At 35.9% G+C, this 17581-nt stretch overlaps 1 protein-coding gene and 1 long non-coding RNA gene across 4 annotated transcripts; one reads left to right on the forward strand and one right to left on the reverse strand.

Moving 5' to 3' along the window:
• Positions 1-464: 464 nt before the first annotated feature.
• LOC133294284 (uncharacterized) lies at positions 465-3494 on the reverse strand. Its single transcript, XR_009749182.1, has 3 exons — positions 2729-3494; positions 1395-1467; positions 465-666 (listed from the first exon to the last, which is right to left on the reverse strand). It is a non-coding gene; the product is annotated as an uncharacterized LOC133294284 (long non-coding RNA).
• Positions 3495-13482: 9988 nt separating this feature from the next.
• Positions 13483-17523, forward strand: LOC133294420 (probable carboxylesterase 11). 3 transcript variants are annotated; one of them, XM_061493245.1, is made up of 3 exons: positions 13483-13996; positions 14123-14612; positions 16680-17523. In XM_061493245.1, exons 1-3 carry the CDS (start codon positions 13741-13743, stop codon positions 17215-17217), a joined length of 1284 nt encoding a protein of 427 aa, XP_061349229.1. In that variant the 5' UTR covers positions 13483-13740; the 3' UTR covers positions 17218-17523. The 3 variants fall into 3 exon arrangements, with proteins under 3 accessions (XP_061349229.1, XP_061349081.1, XP_061349157.1); XM_061493097.1 differs by having other exon boundaries at positions 13483-14615; XM_061493173.1 differs by having other exon boundaries at positions 13483-14612.
• Positions 17524-17581: the final 58 nt, after the last annotated feature.

Here is a 17581-nt window from a genome sequence, read left to right on the forward strand (position 1 = left end):
GACATATTCAGGGTTGCAGATTAACATTCCTTTTGCCGAAGCTTTAGAGAACATGTCTGTAACACCCTCCCTTGTATGCATCCAAGAGAGTTGTTTGCTAAGCGGAATTAGAGTTCGTTCGTCACAATTTTATGTACTGAAAAATTAATTTGACGTTCCGAATTAAACCACATAGTTGAAATCGATTTACTTACAAAAGTCAGAGTATACTTTCAAAATTCTTAACTTGCTGAAATTATTATTTTCCTGGCAGACGTTGCTGTCTTGCAAAATTCGTATAAAATCCAGTTTTCAAAATTCCATTCTAACGTTTACATAATCTGAAAATAGACACGTGGGGCTTCGCGTGCATATAAAATATAAGCAAATCGGAGGTCTGTAGCCCCACTAAATATAACTCGTAAAGTGCTCGTTAAATCTGTTTAGAAAATCAACATTCAAAAACCTCAGAAATTATTTTCGCAAAATGTTTCAGGAATTTGTTTTCAAAATACTTGTTGATCACAAAAGTCTTAAAACAGTAATAAAATCATAATTCAACAGTAATCCAAACTACTCAATTTAATACAGTCATCCATCAAATAAACAGCAATAGCAATAGTCCATACAGCAACACATAATAGCAAATATCCATATTATCATGTCTTCCAATGCTCTTCCGTCCTCCTGCCATTTTGTAAAAATAGCAGCCCCAAAGGGGTGAGAAAAATCCCAGTAGTGTGGCAACAAAACCAGTAATGCAACAGTACTAACTAAATACAGAATTACCAAACAGTCACATCATCAGTTCAAATCCGTCAAGTACTAACCATTTTCATAGTGCGTATATAACGCCAGAAGTGTACGTTCATAGCTCTAAGGTGCACGTATCACTGAATCATAATCATAGTGCGTATATAACGCCAGAAGTGTACGTTCATAGCACTACTGTGCACGTAACACTAATAGATACAATGGATTATCCTGGGTGGCTCCAACAGAAGGATTCCAACTATAACCTATGCGGACGGAAGCCAAGTGTCCCCTGCCCTGGTACCAAGGTATGCCTATATGATGCGTGCTCAATCGTATGCATATTTATATAAATATTCTAGTCCATGTGCAGCATGAAATTTGTGCATGTATGCCATGATATGCTTCACACACAAAAGAAACAAATGCATTATGAGGTGTATATGCATGACTAGATAATAATCAAGATACATATATCTCATGGATTCCAATATTAGAATGTTGTATAACAATTATTCTCCTCAACAGAATATCCAGCATATTATATCCATGAACAGAATACGAATATCGTATACAGAATCCAGATCCAAAACATGAGAGCAACAATTCATAATCCATGCACTAGCTAGCAGTCACAGAAGGTAATGCCACCAGACACTTACTTTGGCACTTTTACTTTTAACTCAAGCATTCCAAACATCATCGAACAGTCCAATTATCTAAGAGCTTGTGCACCTAAATAAACACATACATGGAATCAGAATTTATTACTTTTATTTTCTATATATTACACAGTTGTCTTATCCTCCTAATCCTTGATTTGTGATCGGTTTCCAAGTCCACATACTAAGCGAATTTTCTGCCATTAATTTAAAATAATTTGTGTGAAATATTTGTGTAAAATAATTGAATCGGTTCCCGCATAGGTACAACAAAGGTTTTCTTAAAATACTTTATGTGTAAAACTTAAGTCAGAACCCATAGGTTAAACAACTAAAATTCTGCATACAATCATTGCTGCGAAAATGAAACTTTCTTCTTAAACCTGCCTGACTTACAAAATTTATATAAAATCGGTCTTAACAGTTTACAAAAATTTTCTTTGTTATGATGGAAGTGCACATCTGGGGCTACACATACATATAAAATATAGCCCAATCAGAGTTCCGTAGCTCCGGAAACAGAACTCGCAAAATGCCTAAAATTTCAGCCCAAAAATCCGAATTTGACAGCATAATAGTTTTATAAATAAAATACCAGAATTAAAAGGGTTTAAAAACAGTATGAAATATTTCGAGACACCGCAAGGTAAACAAATCACCATAATTATTCAGTTTCCATGATTGCTAAATGCTTCCAAATTTATCTATTACGTGTAATATACTCCACGGTTTGAGGTGCGCTAAAGAAACTAAGAGCAGGTTATTTTCAACCATTAAACCCATGTAATCCTTAATAAGTCTTTCTACTTTAAGGTGCAGCTCAACAAAATGAAGGAAAGTTATTTCCTACCCCTAAATCGGTTTCTTAAGCATGAACAAGGCTTCTAATAATTATTAACTTTCTGATCTAAATTTTATTTACCATTTATCTACAAGTGCAGAAAAACAACAAGGTCCATTCCCTACGAGATTTGCACACCTAAATACAAGTATTACAAATCAGAATTCATTTCATGATTTCCTATACGTTTACATAAACTGATTTACAATAACTAAAGCGCACTAGAGAGGCATACAGCTTTCTGTTTACATATTCTTAAGCACATGCAAGGGCTATTTTATTTTATTTTAATTCAAGGACAGTTTCATGAGTTCTATAGGGAGCCATTTCCAAGCTCCCAAATTTCGTTCCTTTGTGCTCAACCACACCAAAGGCTACGGTTTCCCTGCTGAACCGAGAAGGAAAGACAATTGCTAAAAACATAGAATTTCCTAGGCTACACGTGGCAACTGAAACAGAGAATGAAAGAGAAGTGAGAGGTTTGATCTTTTACCTCCTCAAACGTACCAAAATGTTCCGGACATATCCAATGCATCAACCAAAAGTGAAACAGTACCTTCCCCCTCCTCCTATGCGAGAAATCGATCTACCAATATGCATGCAAAGGGGATCGTCATCAACATCAAACGGTTACCATCGAATACAGAACAGAAGAGCACCTCATGTCCTCGTTTGATCAGGTCCAACCGAACCAAGGAAAGGAAGAGGATGACAAAATTTCAGTTTCTTATTAATGTCCATACAGGCCGAATAGATGAAATTAAAAGGGCTTAAGGTTCAGTTTACCTCTACTCACATGTGACCTAAACTTCTCTCTAGGTATTTGCAGGGAATAATCTCCACACCCTGAGTATCACCTATGCTCTTCCTAGGCTCCAAAAAGGGGGGTCAGTTGCCGCTGCATGCAGGGGAAGATTTACAAACAGAGATGTACCAAGTGCACACAGTGTGGACCTCACTCAGAGTCGGTCCCGGTAAGAATGAGTAAGGATCGAAGGAGGCATTTCATCTCCTCCAAGTTATGCGTCGTTTGAGCCAGAGGGGAAGGGTAGAGGCTTGCATGTTGTATACGGTTTTGTGTGCTGAACCAAAGAGAAGCAATTTATTTTTCTAAAGATGGTCTTTGCCTTGCGCATGGAGGAAACTAGAAAGAAGGATATGTGGTTGAGTTTAAAAATAAAGATAAGGTTAGCTTATTGCATCACCAATCAGCGCATAGGGAGAGTAGAAATTGTCCTAATTTCTGATTCACGGTTACAGCAAGGAAGGAAAAATAAGAAGGATAAGATGGCTTTTGGTCCTTATAGGTGCTAGGGTAGTGATGTGGCTGCTATGGCCAATAGGCATTCATGCAACAAAAGTTCTCTCTTCTAATTGGTGCAAGTGTTGGTGGATTAAAGATGGATAGAAATTGCCATGTGGCCACCTTTTGACCAATCCATGGCAAGTATACAGATTTTGTGAGTGATTACTTAAGTTCACTTATCACATGAAATGTGTACATATTATTTATTAATTCATGAAAGGTTCACTTGTCACATAAAATATATACATATTAATTATTAATTCATGTTTCCACTAGGTAGTAATTAGAATTCCTACCTATATTATAATTAATTGTAATTCTACCCCTTCTTAATAGTGTCATAAATCTCTTAAAATATTCACATATGCTCACTTACACTAACAACCACAAAATAATTTTTTCCTACTTAAATTAATCCCACTCTACTCAATTTACTTCGAAATTTTAATCATGTTCCACATCCCTAAGTGCAAGTTATATAATTTACTAATTAGGCGGGATGTTACAATGCCCAACTACGCAAGGTTCATGAAGGATCTATTACCAAGGAAGCGTAAGTTGCAAGAATGTGAGATGGTGAATCTGACGGAGGAATGTAATGCTATCATCCAAAAGAAGTTACCTACCAAAGTCAAGGATCCGGGGAGCTTCAGCATTCCATGCACTATAGGCAAAGTGGAAGTGGACAATGTTTTATGTGATCTTGGAGCTAGCATCAATGTCATGCCACTCTCCATGATGAAGAAGCTGGGGATTACTGAAGTAAAACCCACAAAGACGATAGTGCAACTGGCTGACCGCTCTTCAAAGCAAGCTTACGGCATCATTGAAGATATATTAGTTAAGGTTGACAAGTTCATCATTCCTGTTGATTTTGTCATCCTTGACATTGAAGAAGATGCCACAATTCCTATGATTTTTGGAAGACCCTTCTTGGCAAATTCAGGAGCACTGATTGATGTACTTAAAGGTGAGCTGATCTTACGAGTAGACGGAGAGCAAGTAATTTTCAAATTCTTTGACAAAGAAGTCCCTTCCGCCGTAGCTCAACCACAAGATCAAGTCTACTTTATTAGTGAAAAGACAGGTGAAGAAGAATACAATGAGGAGTCTTCTCAAGAAAGTAAGCCAATAGTTAAGATGGAAAAGCCGATGAGCAAGGGAAAGCATATAAATACCAAATTCAAAGTTCCTGAGACTACTTTACCTCATCCATATGCAGAAGAGCACTACGGTAGGACACAATTTCTGAATGATGGAGCTTGGTCATCACCAAGATCATGCTTTGAACCACCGTGATCATAAGTCAGGTACGTCAGGCTCGTGACGTAAAACAAGCGCTAGGGGGAGGCAACTCAACATTTTACTATTTTTAGTTTTGATTAATTTTATTTTTTTTTATTTTTTATTTTTTATTTTTCAATTAAGACAAATACAAAAATATAGGAGAAGGTGTTGAAACTAATGGCTATCATTAAGTGAATTTTACAGGTGAAGAAAATGGAACAAACAACAAGAGAGAAATTAGTTGTTCTTCATTCTCGACGCGATTTCTTTTTAGATTTAAATCTGTTGCTGAGGACAGCAAAATTTAAATATGGGAATGGGGAACGCACAGTCATCTAAGCACAATGGATTAAGCCGGAGGAACTTCATGAGTATACACAGAATATCCGGCTAAAACAGGGAACTATCTCAAATCTCTTCTTCTTTGCTTTAGCTTAATTTTTTTTTTGAATCTTTAATATTTAGTTTGTCATGAAAAACCCCAAGCCACTGTTTTTGTGAAAATTTTAAACTTTTCTTAGTGTAAATAAATGGAAGATTGGTAGGAATTTTAATCAGTAATTGATTCAGTGCATGATGTTGCACTTACTTGAATTTTCATAATAAGCATCAATGTATGATTTTCATGATTTGTTGAATACTTTCATTTAAGATGAGATTGTTAAGCTTTGGAATAGAGAAATTACTGTGCATTCATAGCCGTGAGGTTTTGAGCCTATACAGGAAATTTTTATTAAGTGTGCATCCCACTGTATGAAAGACTCTAGAACTTGCTTTGTTTCTTGCTTGAATTGGTATGTGATATATTTTATAGATATGATTGAGGCATGTTCTTTCTTTAAACTAGATGGCCAAATAGCCAACCCTTGCTAATATTCCTTAGTTAACCCCTTTGAGCCTAGGCCTATTTATTCTTTGAAAACCTATGAAGATGACTAAGCCACTTTCCACATACTATCCTCACCTTAACTGATATTGAAAATTCAGATTAAATTGAGAAAAAGGTGTTAATTGTTAATGATAAAGTGTGGAAGTACAGAAAAAAAAGGGCAAAAGCCGAGGAAGTAAGGTTGCGTGGAATGAGAAAAGAAAGAAATAAAGAAAAGGAAAAATCCCCAGAAAGAAAAAAAAAAGTGAAAAGAAAGAAAGAAAAAGTGTTCTGAGGAAGAGAACGACAAACAAGAGAAAGTTCAAAAGAAAAAGAAGAAGAATGGACCAAAAAGAAGAAAGAAAGCGTTTACCAATGTAAACAAATGCAAAAGTTCCTCTTCAGAAATCTGAATTTTAATCTTGCAGCCTTTTCTCTAAATTTTCCTTCCTTTATAGCCAGGCCAAGTTATAACCCAAGAAAGACCTCTTGATATTTGGATACATCACAATACTTTGGAAAGCAAGAATATGAGCAAGCATATGGTAGTGTTGATTCAGTGGGAAACGAGTGAAACACCGACCCTCCAGACGATTGAGCTTGAGTGAATTAAATTCCTAGTGAGGGAATGTTTCAGTAATTTTCTCTTATTCTTGATCTTAAGAATTTTGTTACAATTTTCTCTGATGAATTATGAATCTTATAATTGATGCAGCAATGTTTATAGTCTGAATGCTCTGTTATTATAAATTCCTTCTAGCCAAATTCCATGCTTCTGAGATCCCTACTTCCTATTCCCTAGTCTTATTTTAGTTGATTGCTGAGTACATCAATATTCAAATCTGGGAATGTTTGATAAACTTTTGGTTTACCATGTTTTTAGGCTAAATTATACAAGAGTTATGTAGTAGAATGCATGGAATTCAAGGTTTTAATACATTTAAGTCATAAGATAGGAAATTGAGCTGACGTTTTGATAATAATTGCGTTTTTGAAGGTAAAACCACAAGAATTGGTGCTAAAAGTGCTAAAGAAATCATGACGAAGAAGTAGCGGCTCAACATGGATCAAAGGAAACCAACATATTACAATTAAAGGTCCAAGAAAGCACGCTCCAACGCACAAGAGGACACTCGAGAGTTTGGAAGCAGGAAAAACAGCCAAACTGGGCACATCAGGGTGCTCAAGCGCACAGATGCACGCTCAAGCGCCCAAGAAGACATAATTTCGGACTCGAGGAGCACGCTCGAGCGCCCATGAGCACGCTCAAGCGCACTCAGGCAGGCAGCAACAACAATTTTTAGCAATTCAGGGCGCTTATGCGCCCTGTAGCGCGCTTGAACACCCAAACACAGACCTGACAGCAAAGATGCACCAAGATTTGCTGAGATTTAACGAAGATTTGACCAATTATGATATGGAACTAAAGTGGAAACATATCAAAGTTGATTCCATAGAAGATTGAAGGAAGATTATACAAGACTCAAAGCTCAAATCTCTCAACCAATCCACAAGATATTAATTGCAAAAAGGAAACAATTGGAGAATCAATTACAAATCTAATATGGATACGACAAGAGATGCAATGAAGGATACAACCTCCAATGGCTATAAATAAAGAGCTTGGGGTCAGACATAGAGACCAATTCAGAAATTCATACTCATTCATCCTCATTCATACTCATTCATCCTCATTCATACTCCAAGGAGGAATCCTGTTGCGGAGCGCTGGAACACTGAGGAATCAAGTCAACATCACACCAATGGAGGCTTGGGGTACTCTTTTCTTTATTATTTCTTTTCAATTCAGTATGCTAGAGTAGTCTTTTATGTAGTTAAGGGTAGATGAAACCCAATTAAATCTTTATGTTTATGAATTAAATTTTCTCCAAATTCTGTTCTTTTTATAATTGAATAAATTATTCGTCTTTAATGCTTTCTATGAGTTTGTTCCTTATAGAATGATTTTGGGGAATTGTATGAGAATAGGGATGTTGGTGCATGAACCTTGACTTGATAATTTATCATAATCCTTGTGATCTAGGAATAGACATAGGGTAATTATGCAATCTTGGGATTCTTGATCTTAATGCATGTTTTCTTGGGGAATAATCGGGGAACTAGAGTTCTTTCAAGATTATATAGATTTATGGTAACAAGGAATTGAGCCATAATTAACTCAGATAGAATTGATTGGCAATATATTAAGAAACAGATTCTTGGCTATTTAATTTATAACATATTGAGGATATTGGGGGAAGTCGAAACCTTAACTACGCTTGTTTTAAATTCTTAATCAAACATCATCTTCATTCATTCTTTTAATTCTGAATTTTCTTTAATTGAATGTTAGTACTTGTTCTTTAATTTTCAAGTTCTTCAAATACAATTCTCTTCATCTAAATTCTTGATTGTCCAACTAAAACGCAATTAGCGAACTAGTGCTTGAAAATTCTGATCCTTGTGGGAACGATCTCGTACTCCGGTACACTTTATTACTTCCACGATCGGTGCACTTGCCGAGTCGGAACAAGTTTTTGGCGCCGTTGCCTGGGATCGAATTCTTCAACATTAGAAGTATTAATATATTAATATATTAAACATGGATTAAAGGGAAGGATTAGTGAAAATCCTGAAAATTAAGTTAAAATACAAAGAAAGGGTAAAACGATAATTAGCCAAACACGTAACCTTAGGAAGGTAAAATTTAGTAGGAGGTCTCAAATGATAAAAATAACCCTGAAAATGAATTCAGAACGAAAATTTGAGTGGTTAGGCAAGTTTTTGAAAATTCGGTGAATAATGTTTTTACCAGATAAAAAAATATCGCGGTACAGTTGCATTGCAAAGAGTGCTAATTGAGTTTTGAGCTCTAGGTTTGGATATAAGTTATAAGTGGTATATATGACTAGGAAATATGATTTCTGATAAAAATTGACAGAAATTAGTGAGTTTGGGGAAGCGTGCCTACGACACGCGTAACAGCTTAAAACTGCAATTTCTCTGAACGACCGGAAAACTCCAGATTCATCTGATCAAGGACAATGGTTAATGTTAAAATTAGAGTTTCAAAATAGGTTAAAAAGTTATGGACGTTTAGTGAAATCAGAGGGAGTTTTGAATTAGTTTGAAATTAGTTTCAAAATATATATAAAGACTTTTAAAAGTAGGTATTTTTTAATTTTTTTATTGGGACAATATGGTTAGTGAACCACCCCAAAACTACGTTCCTGGAACGGAATATATGTTATTTGGACTTTGGAGTTGAACATCAGACGTTCCCTCCATTTGGGAGCTATGTGGTTAAGGTTAACCACCCCAAAACTTTGCTCTTTGTCAAAGAGCAAATGTATCCACTGGGTTGCCTCCCAGTCAGCTCTTAGTTTAATGTCTTTAGCTAGACTTGGTACTTACCTTTCAGGTCTCTAGAGAAGTTGTTGAGGGAACTTCAGCGTCCCCTGGTAGTTTTTCTGGTGTTCTTATATTGAGGTTGGCAGTTATCTGTCCCAGGTGGGACTCAATGTTCCTAACCACTGCATCATTCCTGGTGACATATTCTTTGACATAGTTTTCTAAAGTGTTGATGCGTTGGTCATCTCTGTGGAACGGAACGTAATTGGTTCTTCTTTGCTGTTCAAACATTCCGCTGCTGCTGCCTTGTTGATATAGTTGTTGCTGAGTGTTGAATGGTCTTTGGTTCATGGGTGGCCTCCATTGGGAATTATGGTTCTGATCTTTTGTTATAGTTCCTCCAGGATTTGAATTGGTGTTGCATCCTGCTTGTTGATTGTCTCTGGTGAAGTTCCTGTTGCCAAAGTTTTCTGCATAACACACCAATCAAGTAGATGGACAGTCTGTTGAATCATGAAGGTCACCACAGGTTGAGCATGGTTCAGTTTCAGCTGTTGTGAGTTGCAAGACTTCCATCCTTGGTGTTTCTTGATCAGTCTTCAGGTTCTTCACCTTATTCATGAGTGAGGCTAGCTGGGCTTCCATGGCAGTTTGTTTGTCTAATTCTAGCATGCCAGGCTTCCTTACTGGGCTCACCCTGTCTATTGGCCACTAGAGACATCTTTCTGCAGTGCCTTCTATGATTTCATACTGGATTCAAGCGTTCCAGTAAAAAAATATCCTCCTGCAGCAAAATCTAAATGTGATTGAGAAGTATGGTCAAGTCCTTTATAAAAAGATTGTAACACTCCCCAACTCTCTACCCTATGGTTTGGACATTTTCTGATGATGTCCTTGTATCTCTCCCAAGCTTCATAGAGATATAAAGCAATTAGCAAATATACTAGCTTACGACATTCATTTCAATATTATCTTTTACGTAGTCATTCTTTACGTAGGGACACCAACTCAAGGTAGAAGGAACTAAGTCAACTCCCTACGGTCTCGTAACCTTAAAAAATCACTTTCAAGCACCATAAAGTCAACAAATCATTTCCTTAAGGATCAAACTCGAAGGAAATGACTCTATTTGGCGAATTCAGCACTAAATAATGTTTACCATTTGTAAAACTAGTATTTCAAATCTTTACCAAAAATTCTAAAATTTTACTATGTTAAACTAGACATCTAAAGGTTTCTAACGACATATTATATGTCTCAATTGGAGTTGTATAACTCCGGTTATGTTTTTCGCAAAGTGACTAGTGCAAACTGAATTTTTAGCAACCAAGTCGCGACTTCAAACTCAAACTGCGATCAATCTACTTATCCAATGGTTACAAAATTTTACAGAATTATAGCCCTATGTGTTTGCTTCACGTAGGTTCAAACTTCACTCAATATAGAGCTCTGTAGCTTGAGATATCACGATTTTACTAAACTAGTTCATTATTGTTATTTTCCAAGAAGAAATCGATTTCTCCTCACTGGTAATCGATTCCTACACTAGGGAGTCGATTCGCAATTGCATGGAATCTATTACATCGCGACAGAATGTAGAAAATTTGTGTTTTTTAGGTTTCAATGGCGTCCCAAAGCTTCCAACTCACCCTTTTTGTTATCTAACCCATCTTCCAACATGTTACCAACATATTACCAACCTCTAAAGCTTAGGTTACAAAAAAATCTCTACTTTACACACCCAAAACATGATTTTTACATATCAAAATCTATTCTTTTCATAGAAACTCAAAGATACAAGGTAAAGACATATACCCAAAGCTCAAAACAAAGGAAAGAAGGGTTCTTTGAGGTCTTTAGTCCACTTTAATCCTATGCCAAACAAAGAGCACGAAAATTGCTTGACAAATGGTGGTTCTTCTTCACAAAGAGCTTCAAAACAACATGTAGTGATGCTCCAACCTCTTAAAATGAAGGGAATACACCCTAAGTCACCCAAGGAAGCAACAAGAACACCCCAAGAGTGAGTTTTTTTTCTCCCAAGACACTAGCTTTCAAGTGTTTATGGAGATGAGATGGAGGAAAAGTGAAGTTTTGGCATAGTATCATGGAGAAAGTTATGAGCTTTCATGGAGAAGAAGAGAGCCATGAGAGTAGTGAAAATTTCTTCAAGGGTTTAGAAATATGAATGAGTGATAATGGGAAAAGAAAGACTAAGTGCCCGTTTGTTTGCACTTTTATAAAAAAGTAACTTTTACCTCTTCCTTATTTTAGAAGTCTTTTTTACAAAAGTTAAAGCTATTTATATTTTTATAAAAATATTTAAATTTTGAAAAAAATATTTGGCTTTTGACTTCTGCTTTTTTTAGAAGTTAAAATTTTTAGCTTCAGAAAAAGTAGGTTTTTGACTTTTTTTGTGACTTCTGCTTTTTTTTAAAAGCAGATATCCAAACGAGCTAAAAATGAAAAGTGCTTTTTTTTACAAAAAAAAAGCAACTTTTGGAGAAAAAAATCCATCCAAACGGACCCTAAGTCTAAGTCATTTAAGTGGGTCCTCTAACCCTAATTGGGTAATTGCTCTCTTAATCACTCCTTAATTCTCTATCCATCTAACTTAGACATCTTTATTATCATTTAAGTTTAATAACATTAATAGAATAATAATAGTCATTAGTTTATCCTTGTGTTCCGGTTAATTTTGCCTACCGCAAAACACACAGTATTCTCACTTTTACTCTAAAAGTGATTTAATTTTAAATACTTAGAATTTTCTAATAATATAACCATAAATATCTTGTAGTCATTTTACCTCCATAAAATTTATGAAATAATAATCACTAATTATATTTAAGTTTCGGGTAATTTTCCTACTCGCAGTTTTTTTTTTCTCAAATAACACTCTGTTCATAATTTTCGTGAAGCAGAGATTTAATTTGAAACAATTAAATCTCTATCTAATAATCCTCATTTAATTATTATTTAATTTCTAAGTTTTCGAATAATTTAGCTGGTATACATCTTTACCGGGAAATATGCCGCATTTATACTTTTTCCTGAAAAGTGATTTAATTTTAGATAATTATAAATTCTCTATAATTATCCTATTTGAATTATGGAATAATTTATAAAAATCACAATTTATTAAAATTCCAAATTAATGATGCAAGTTTTTACACGTAGCCTGACGCATTTACACCCTTAATGGTGGGGACAAATTTCCAATCGAGTGAGGGAGTGATAAAAAAAATATTTATAAAGAAAAATATAAATAAATAAATAATTACAATTATAAATAAAAATCTTGTATTTAAATGTGTATATTATACATGTATGAAAAATTATTATGTGTTTAGATTGTAATTTGCAAAAATTTAATTGAATGAAGTTGGTTTTACAAATTTAATTCTAATCAAAGTATGTTGTTTGCAGTTGAGTGATTTATATTTTACCTAAGTATTTAATTTTGTTCATTTATAACTTCAACCCAACATTATGAGAAATCCCCCTCACATTACCATTAAAGCTCAAATATATAAAATCCAAAATTTTGGCCTAACATGAGTTGGTGGTGCAAACTTTATTATCTCACTTTTATTGATGACAATTTTATGACACTTTTATTGATATTATTATATGAAATCTAATATAGTTTTACTAAACAATTTTGAGTTTGTAATTTACTTGTACGGTGGGAATATTTAAAAATAAAATATAAAAAATGTATATCAATATTTATTACAATTTTTATAATATGTATTCATGTAGGTACGTCACTTGTATCAATATGCTAAAACACAATTACTTAATTATTATATGTATAAGAAAATGATGCGATGAATTTTTTTTAATATATAGATCATAATTATCACTTTAAGTCAAATTAATTTTTAAATATCCTTATAAATTTTAACACTTTGAATTAGCTAGGAAACTAATCTCGAATCGATATTTAGTCCCAGTTAAAAGTATTAAAAAAATAGTTTCAATAGCAATTAATAAACTTAACATTTTACCTTATGTTCATGAAAAAAAAGTGTAAGAAGATAAATACCAAAACAATAAAGAAATGAAAAAATATTTATTATTTTAAAAGATATAAATCTGTGTCATTTTAGATCTTAATTGTTGATTTTTATCAATTAATAGTTAGAATTTATTGAATTTTGTTGTGAATTAATAATTAATTAATAAATTTGACCTAATAAATTTTAACTGTTGATTGACAAAAATTAACGGTTAAGATTTAAAATAACACAAAATTATATGTTTTAAAAGTAAAAACGTTTTTCCCATAAAGAAAAGTCACGAAATTCTTCTTTGGAAAATTTCATAAAAAAACCAAACAAGCCAGGGAGCCACCGGCGTAAAGTTGCATGTATGCCCATCACGCACCAAATGCCTTTGTCTCTTTCTCTCTCTCTCTCTCTCACACACCTCACCCCGCCATTGAATTGAAGCACCATCACAGATTCAAGCAATTTCGTTTTTACATAAACCCTATTCCCATTTGATCCAATGAGCACCTCAGTCATAATCTTAAAGCTAACATACGCATGAGTTTATCCTAATCCCAATACCACAAAAATTAAAACAAACTCGTTCTCATTTCCTGTTTCAACCAAACAACATATTTTCCAGATATAGAGAGAGAAAGAGAGTGTAACAGTGGAGCAAGTTCTGGATAGAGAGAGAAATGCCAAGTGTGGCTGTGAAGCTCTATAGCGTGTTCTTCAAGTTCCTCTTGAAGCACCGTTTGCAAAATCGGATTCAAGCCCCGTCTGAAAACTCCGACCCGTTTGGCGTAACCTCTCGACCCGAGGAATCCGTCGCCGCCGCTAACCCCTCATTCGCCGACGGCGTCGCCACCAAGGACATCCATATCGACCCCTTCACCTCCCTCTCTATCCGAATCTTCCTCCCCGAATCCGCACTCACCCCAACCGAACCTCGTTCCAAACCTCACCCAATTCCCAAGCCTAAGTCCATTCCTATCCTCCAAAAACTCGATCCCGAACCTGGATCTGCGCGCATCGTCGATTCGAATTCGCGGCGGAATAGCTATGGCTCCTCTGGAGGGGCCACCGCCCACATGGAAGAGCCCCGAAGGAACAGCTTCGGAGTCGCCAGCAACGACGTCGCCGACGAGGGTTTGAATTTGATGGCTGCTGGCGGAGTGTACCGGGGCTACTCGCCGGCGAAGGACAATCGCCGGAAACTTCCGGTGATGTTGCAGTTTCACGGTGGCGGTTGGGTCAGCGGCAGCAACGATTCCGTCGCGAACGATCTCTTCTGCCGGCGGATCGCGAAGCTCTGCGACGTGATCGTGGTAGCAGTCGGGTACCGGCTGGCGCCCGAGAGTCGGTATCCGGCTGCGTTTGAGGACGGGCTTAAGGTGTTGAATTGGTTGGCGAAGCAAGCGAATTTGGCTGAGTGTAGCAAGTCCATGGGGAATGGAAGGGTTAGAGGCGGTGAGTTCAAGAAATCAGATGCTCATAGGCATATTGTTGATTCATTTGGAGCTTCAGTGGTTGAGCCATGGTTGGCTGCTCATGGAGATCCATCAAGGTTGTTGTCACTGTGGTGTTTCTATTGAGTTCATATATTGATTATCCTGATCCTGCTGTTCTAGGTTAATCTGATTTAGCAGCATTTCAAAATTTAGATTGAAATGTGATCTTTCACTATCTTTCTTGTTACTGAACTACATTTTGCGATTGTTTATTCTTGTTGATTCATTCATTGCCTCTTCTAAATATAGACAGTGATTTATTAGGGAGTGTGGAGTAATGTAGGTCAAGGGATACCTGAGTAGGGTAGGAGAGTTTGCGAATGGAAGTGGGTTACAATGTGAATCATCTTATGATTTTGATGGATGCTAGTTTAAGTTGAAATGAAAATTTTATATTGATTACTCGATTGTAATGGATTGACTAAATTATCTATGCTGTCTGATAAACAACTAGCACTCCACCTGACAGATTTGCTAGTTTCCCTCCGAGTGTGGTCTGTGTCTAACTCTAGCTGTGCTAAAATCACATCTTGGTGCATTTTATGGTTCCAAACATATAGATCTGGTTTATATTTGGGGTTGGGATCCTCAATTGTCATGAGACTAGAGAGAATTGGTTTCTTTAATATTGTTCATATTAGCATTATGCTTCCCTTTCCACTTTGGAATGTTTAGCTCTGTTCTTTTAGCTTTATTTAACAAAATATACGTCTGCTGAAAAATACAAAACACATTGAAGAGACGTAGACAAGTGATGATAGCATGCCAGATATTCTGGTAGAGAGGTTACTTGATGGCTGGCACAGGTCATTCTGTACCACCATATATGGAAATCAGAGGCTTTTGGTTGATAAAAGAAATGGACTACTGGACTTGCAGTGCTTAATCTACATTTTCTGTGAATGTTTTTCTCGTAGGATTTCTTTCGTTCTTGCTTTTCATGTGATGGTTTGTTTACTATACTTATTATTGTCAGCATCAAAATTCAGTTTTCCTACAATGGTAGGAGCCTCATGCACTATGCCTCCAAGGCACCCTTATTTTTTTCATTCCCTTCTGTTTACTTTTTTCCCCCCTCCTCCTTTTACTGTGTTTGCAGGAGACTTTTTTGACCTCTATGTACTTTAGTGCATCTCATTGGAACTATTGTGTGTTTTGACATTAGTTCCCTTTTTAGGGATTAAATTAATTTAATGTGATCCCTAGATTCCACTAGTTTAATCCAATATATTAGTAAGGGACGAAATTTGCAATTAGGGAACATAAATAACAATTAGAAAGTACTATATGTGATAGGCGATAGGGGCCCATGAGTTGGCTCTATAACCATTTTGAAGTCTTATCTTTCTGGTTTACTTTTTCTTGTACCTGTGCTCTTTTTGACCTTGTTGACTGTGAATATCTTGTCTAATCTTTTTTCTGTGTTATCTCTGTCACCCTATCTCAACTTTCTCTTCTATATTATGCTGATTTCTTGGATACCTTCCTTTAACAACCACAATATTTATACCACTAAGCTTGGTTAGCGAATCTTTGACAATATTTATATTCAACTATCATAATGTTATTTTCTCAAAAATAGTAATTTTCAAATAATAAAGCACTCTATCAGAGCTCATATTTGGCTATTATTAGAAGTGATTGGGTGAATTAAGATGCTTGTTTGACCAATATTTTTGCTGTTACCTCCTTTGGGCATGGCGGATTATATATTGAGATAAAATGTCTCTCCAAAAGGAGAAAACTGTAGTATACTCTATGAGCAATACTTTGGGTAGTCTTATAACCATTCACATCTAATTTAATAATATTTTATTTTTAATGCAATGACGTGTATGGTTTATGTGGTGCCACGTTGTACATTCTTTGTGGAGTAGTGAAATACTCTTGGAGTACCTAAGAATCTCTCCTTGAAGGGCCCTTGTTTGTGTACATTAAAAACTATTATGACATTAATGTTGCAGAGTAAACTTTTTCTAGATATGCTGTTGTATTGTTTGTCACATTAATTTCTCCCTGTCATGCTTCCTTTGGTTCCAGTCGTAAGATAGTCCTCATGGAGTTATGCCCCTTTTCCAGTGCTTAACATTTTTTTTGTTGTTGTTTCTTTAATATTGAAACAGATGCGTTCTTCTTGGTGCAAGTTGTGGTGCAAATATTGCACACTATGTGGCTCAAAAAGCTGTGGAAGGAGGCAAACTTCTGGACCCTGTCAAAGTGGTAGCACAGGTCCTGATGTATCCATTTTTTGTTGGAAGTGTTCCCACACATTCTGAAATAAAGTTGGCAAACTCTTACTTTTATGACAAGGCCATGTGTATGCTTGCATGGAAGCTTTTCCTACCTGAGGAAGACTTTAGTCTAGACCATCTTGCTGCTAATCCCCTAGTTCTAGGTCGAGTTCCCCCTTTGAAGCTGATGCCTCCAACATTGACAGTGGTGGCAGAACATGATTGGATGAGAGATCGTGCCATTGCTTACTCAGAGGAGCTCCGGAAGGTGAATGTTGATGCACCTGTTCTTGAGTATAAGGATGCAGTACATGAATTTGCTACCCTTGATGTACTTCTCAAAAGCCCTCAGGCCCAGGTTTGTGCTGAGGATATTGCCATCTGGGTCAAGAAATATATTTCACTTCGAGGCCATGAATTCTCTTATTGAGTAGGATATCACAAATTAAGATGCTGATTGGCGGGAAGATATCTAGTCCATCTCCGAAATTAGCTTCAGATCACTCTTTTGCTGCTTTTACCTGGGATCTGTGATATGTTATTTGATTGGTTTTGATGGGTTTTGATGCTTGATAAGTTGTTGGATGTTGACAGGTTCCATGTTCGTACCACCCGCCAGTTCTTTTCTGTAAGATAGAGTTGCCTTAGAGAGTAGGATTAGTTGAGCCAGTGAGATGCATTCACCTCATGCATACCACATTTGGACGTTCCTGTGCCATTTTTTCCTGTGTATTATGATGTACTATTTCTCGTGAAAAGATATATATATAAAATTTAATGATTCATTCTCTAAG

The sequence above is a fragment of the Gastrolobium bilobum genome, unplaced genomic scaffold, assembly GCF_033153095.1.
Source record: "Gastrolobium bilobum isolate Gb01-03AN ecotype WA unplaced genomic scaffold, APGP_CSIRO_Gbil_v1 utg27012, whole genome shotgun sequence".
Lineage (NCBI taxonomy): Eukaryota > Viridiplantae > Streptophyta > Magnoliopsida > Fabales > Fabaceae > Gastrolobium > Gastrolobium bilobum.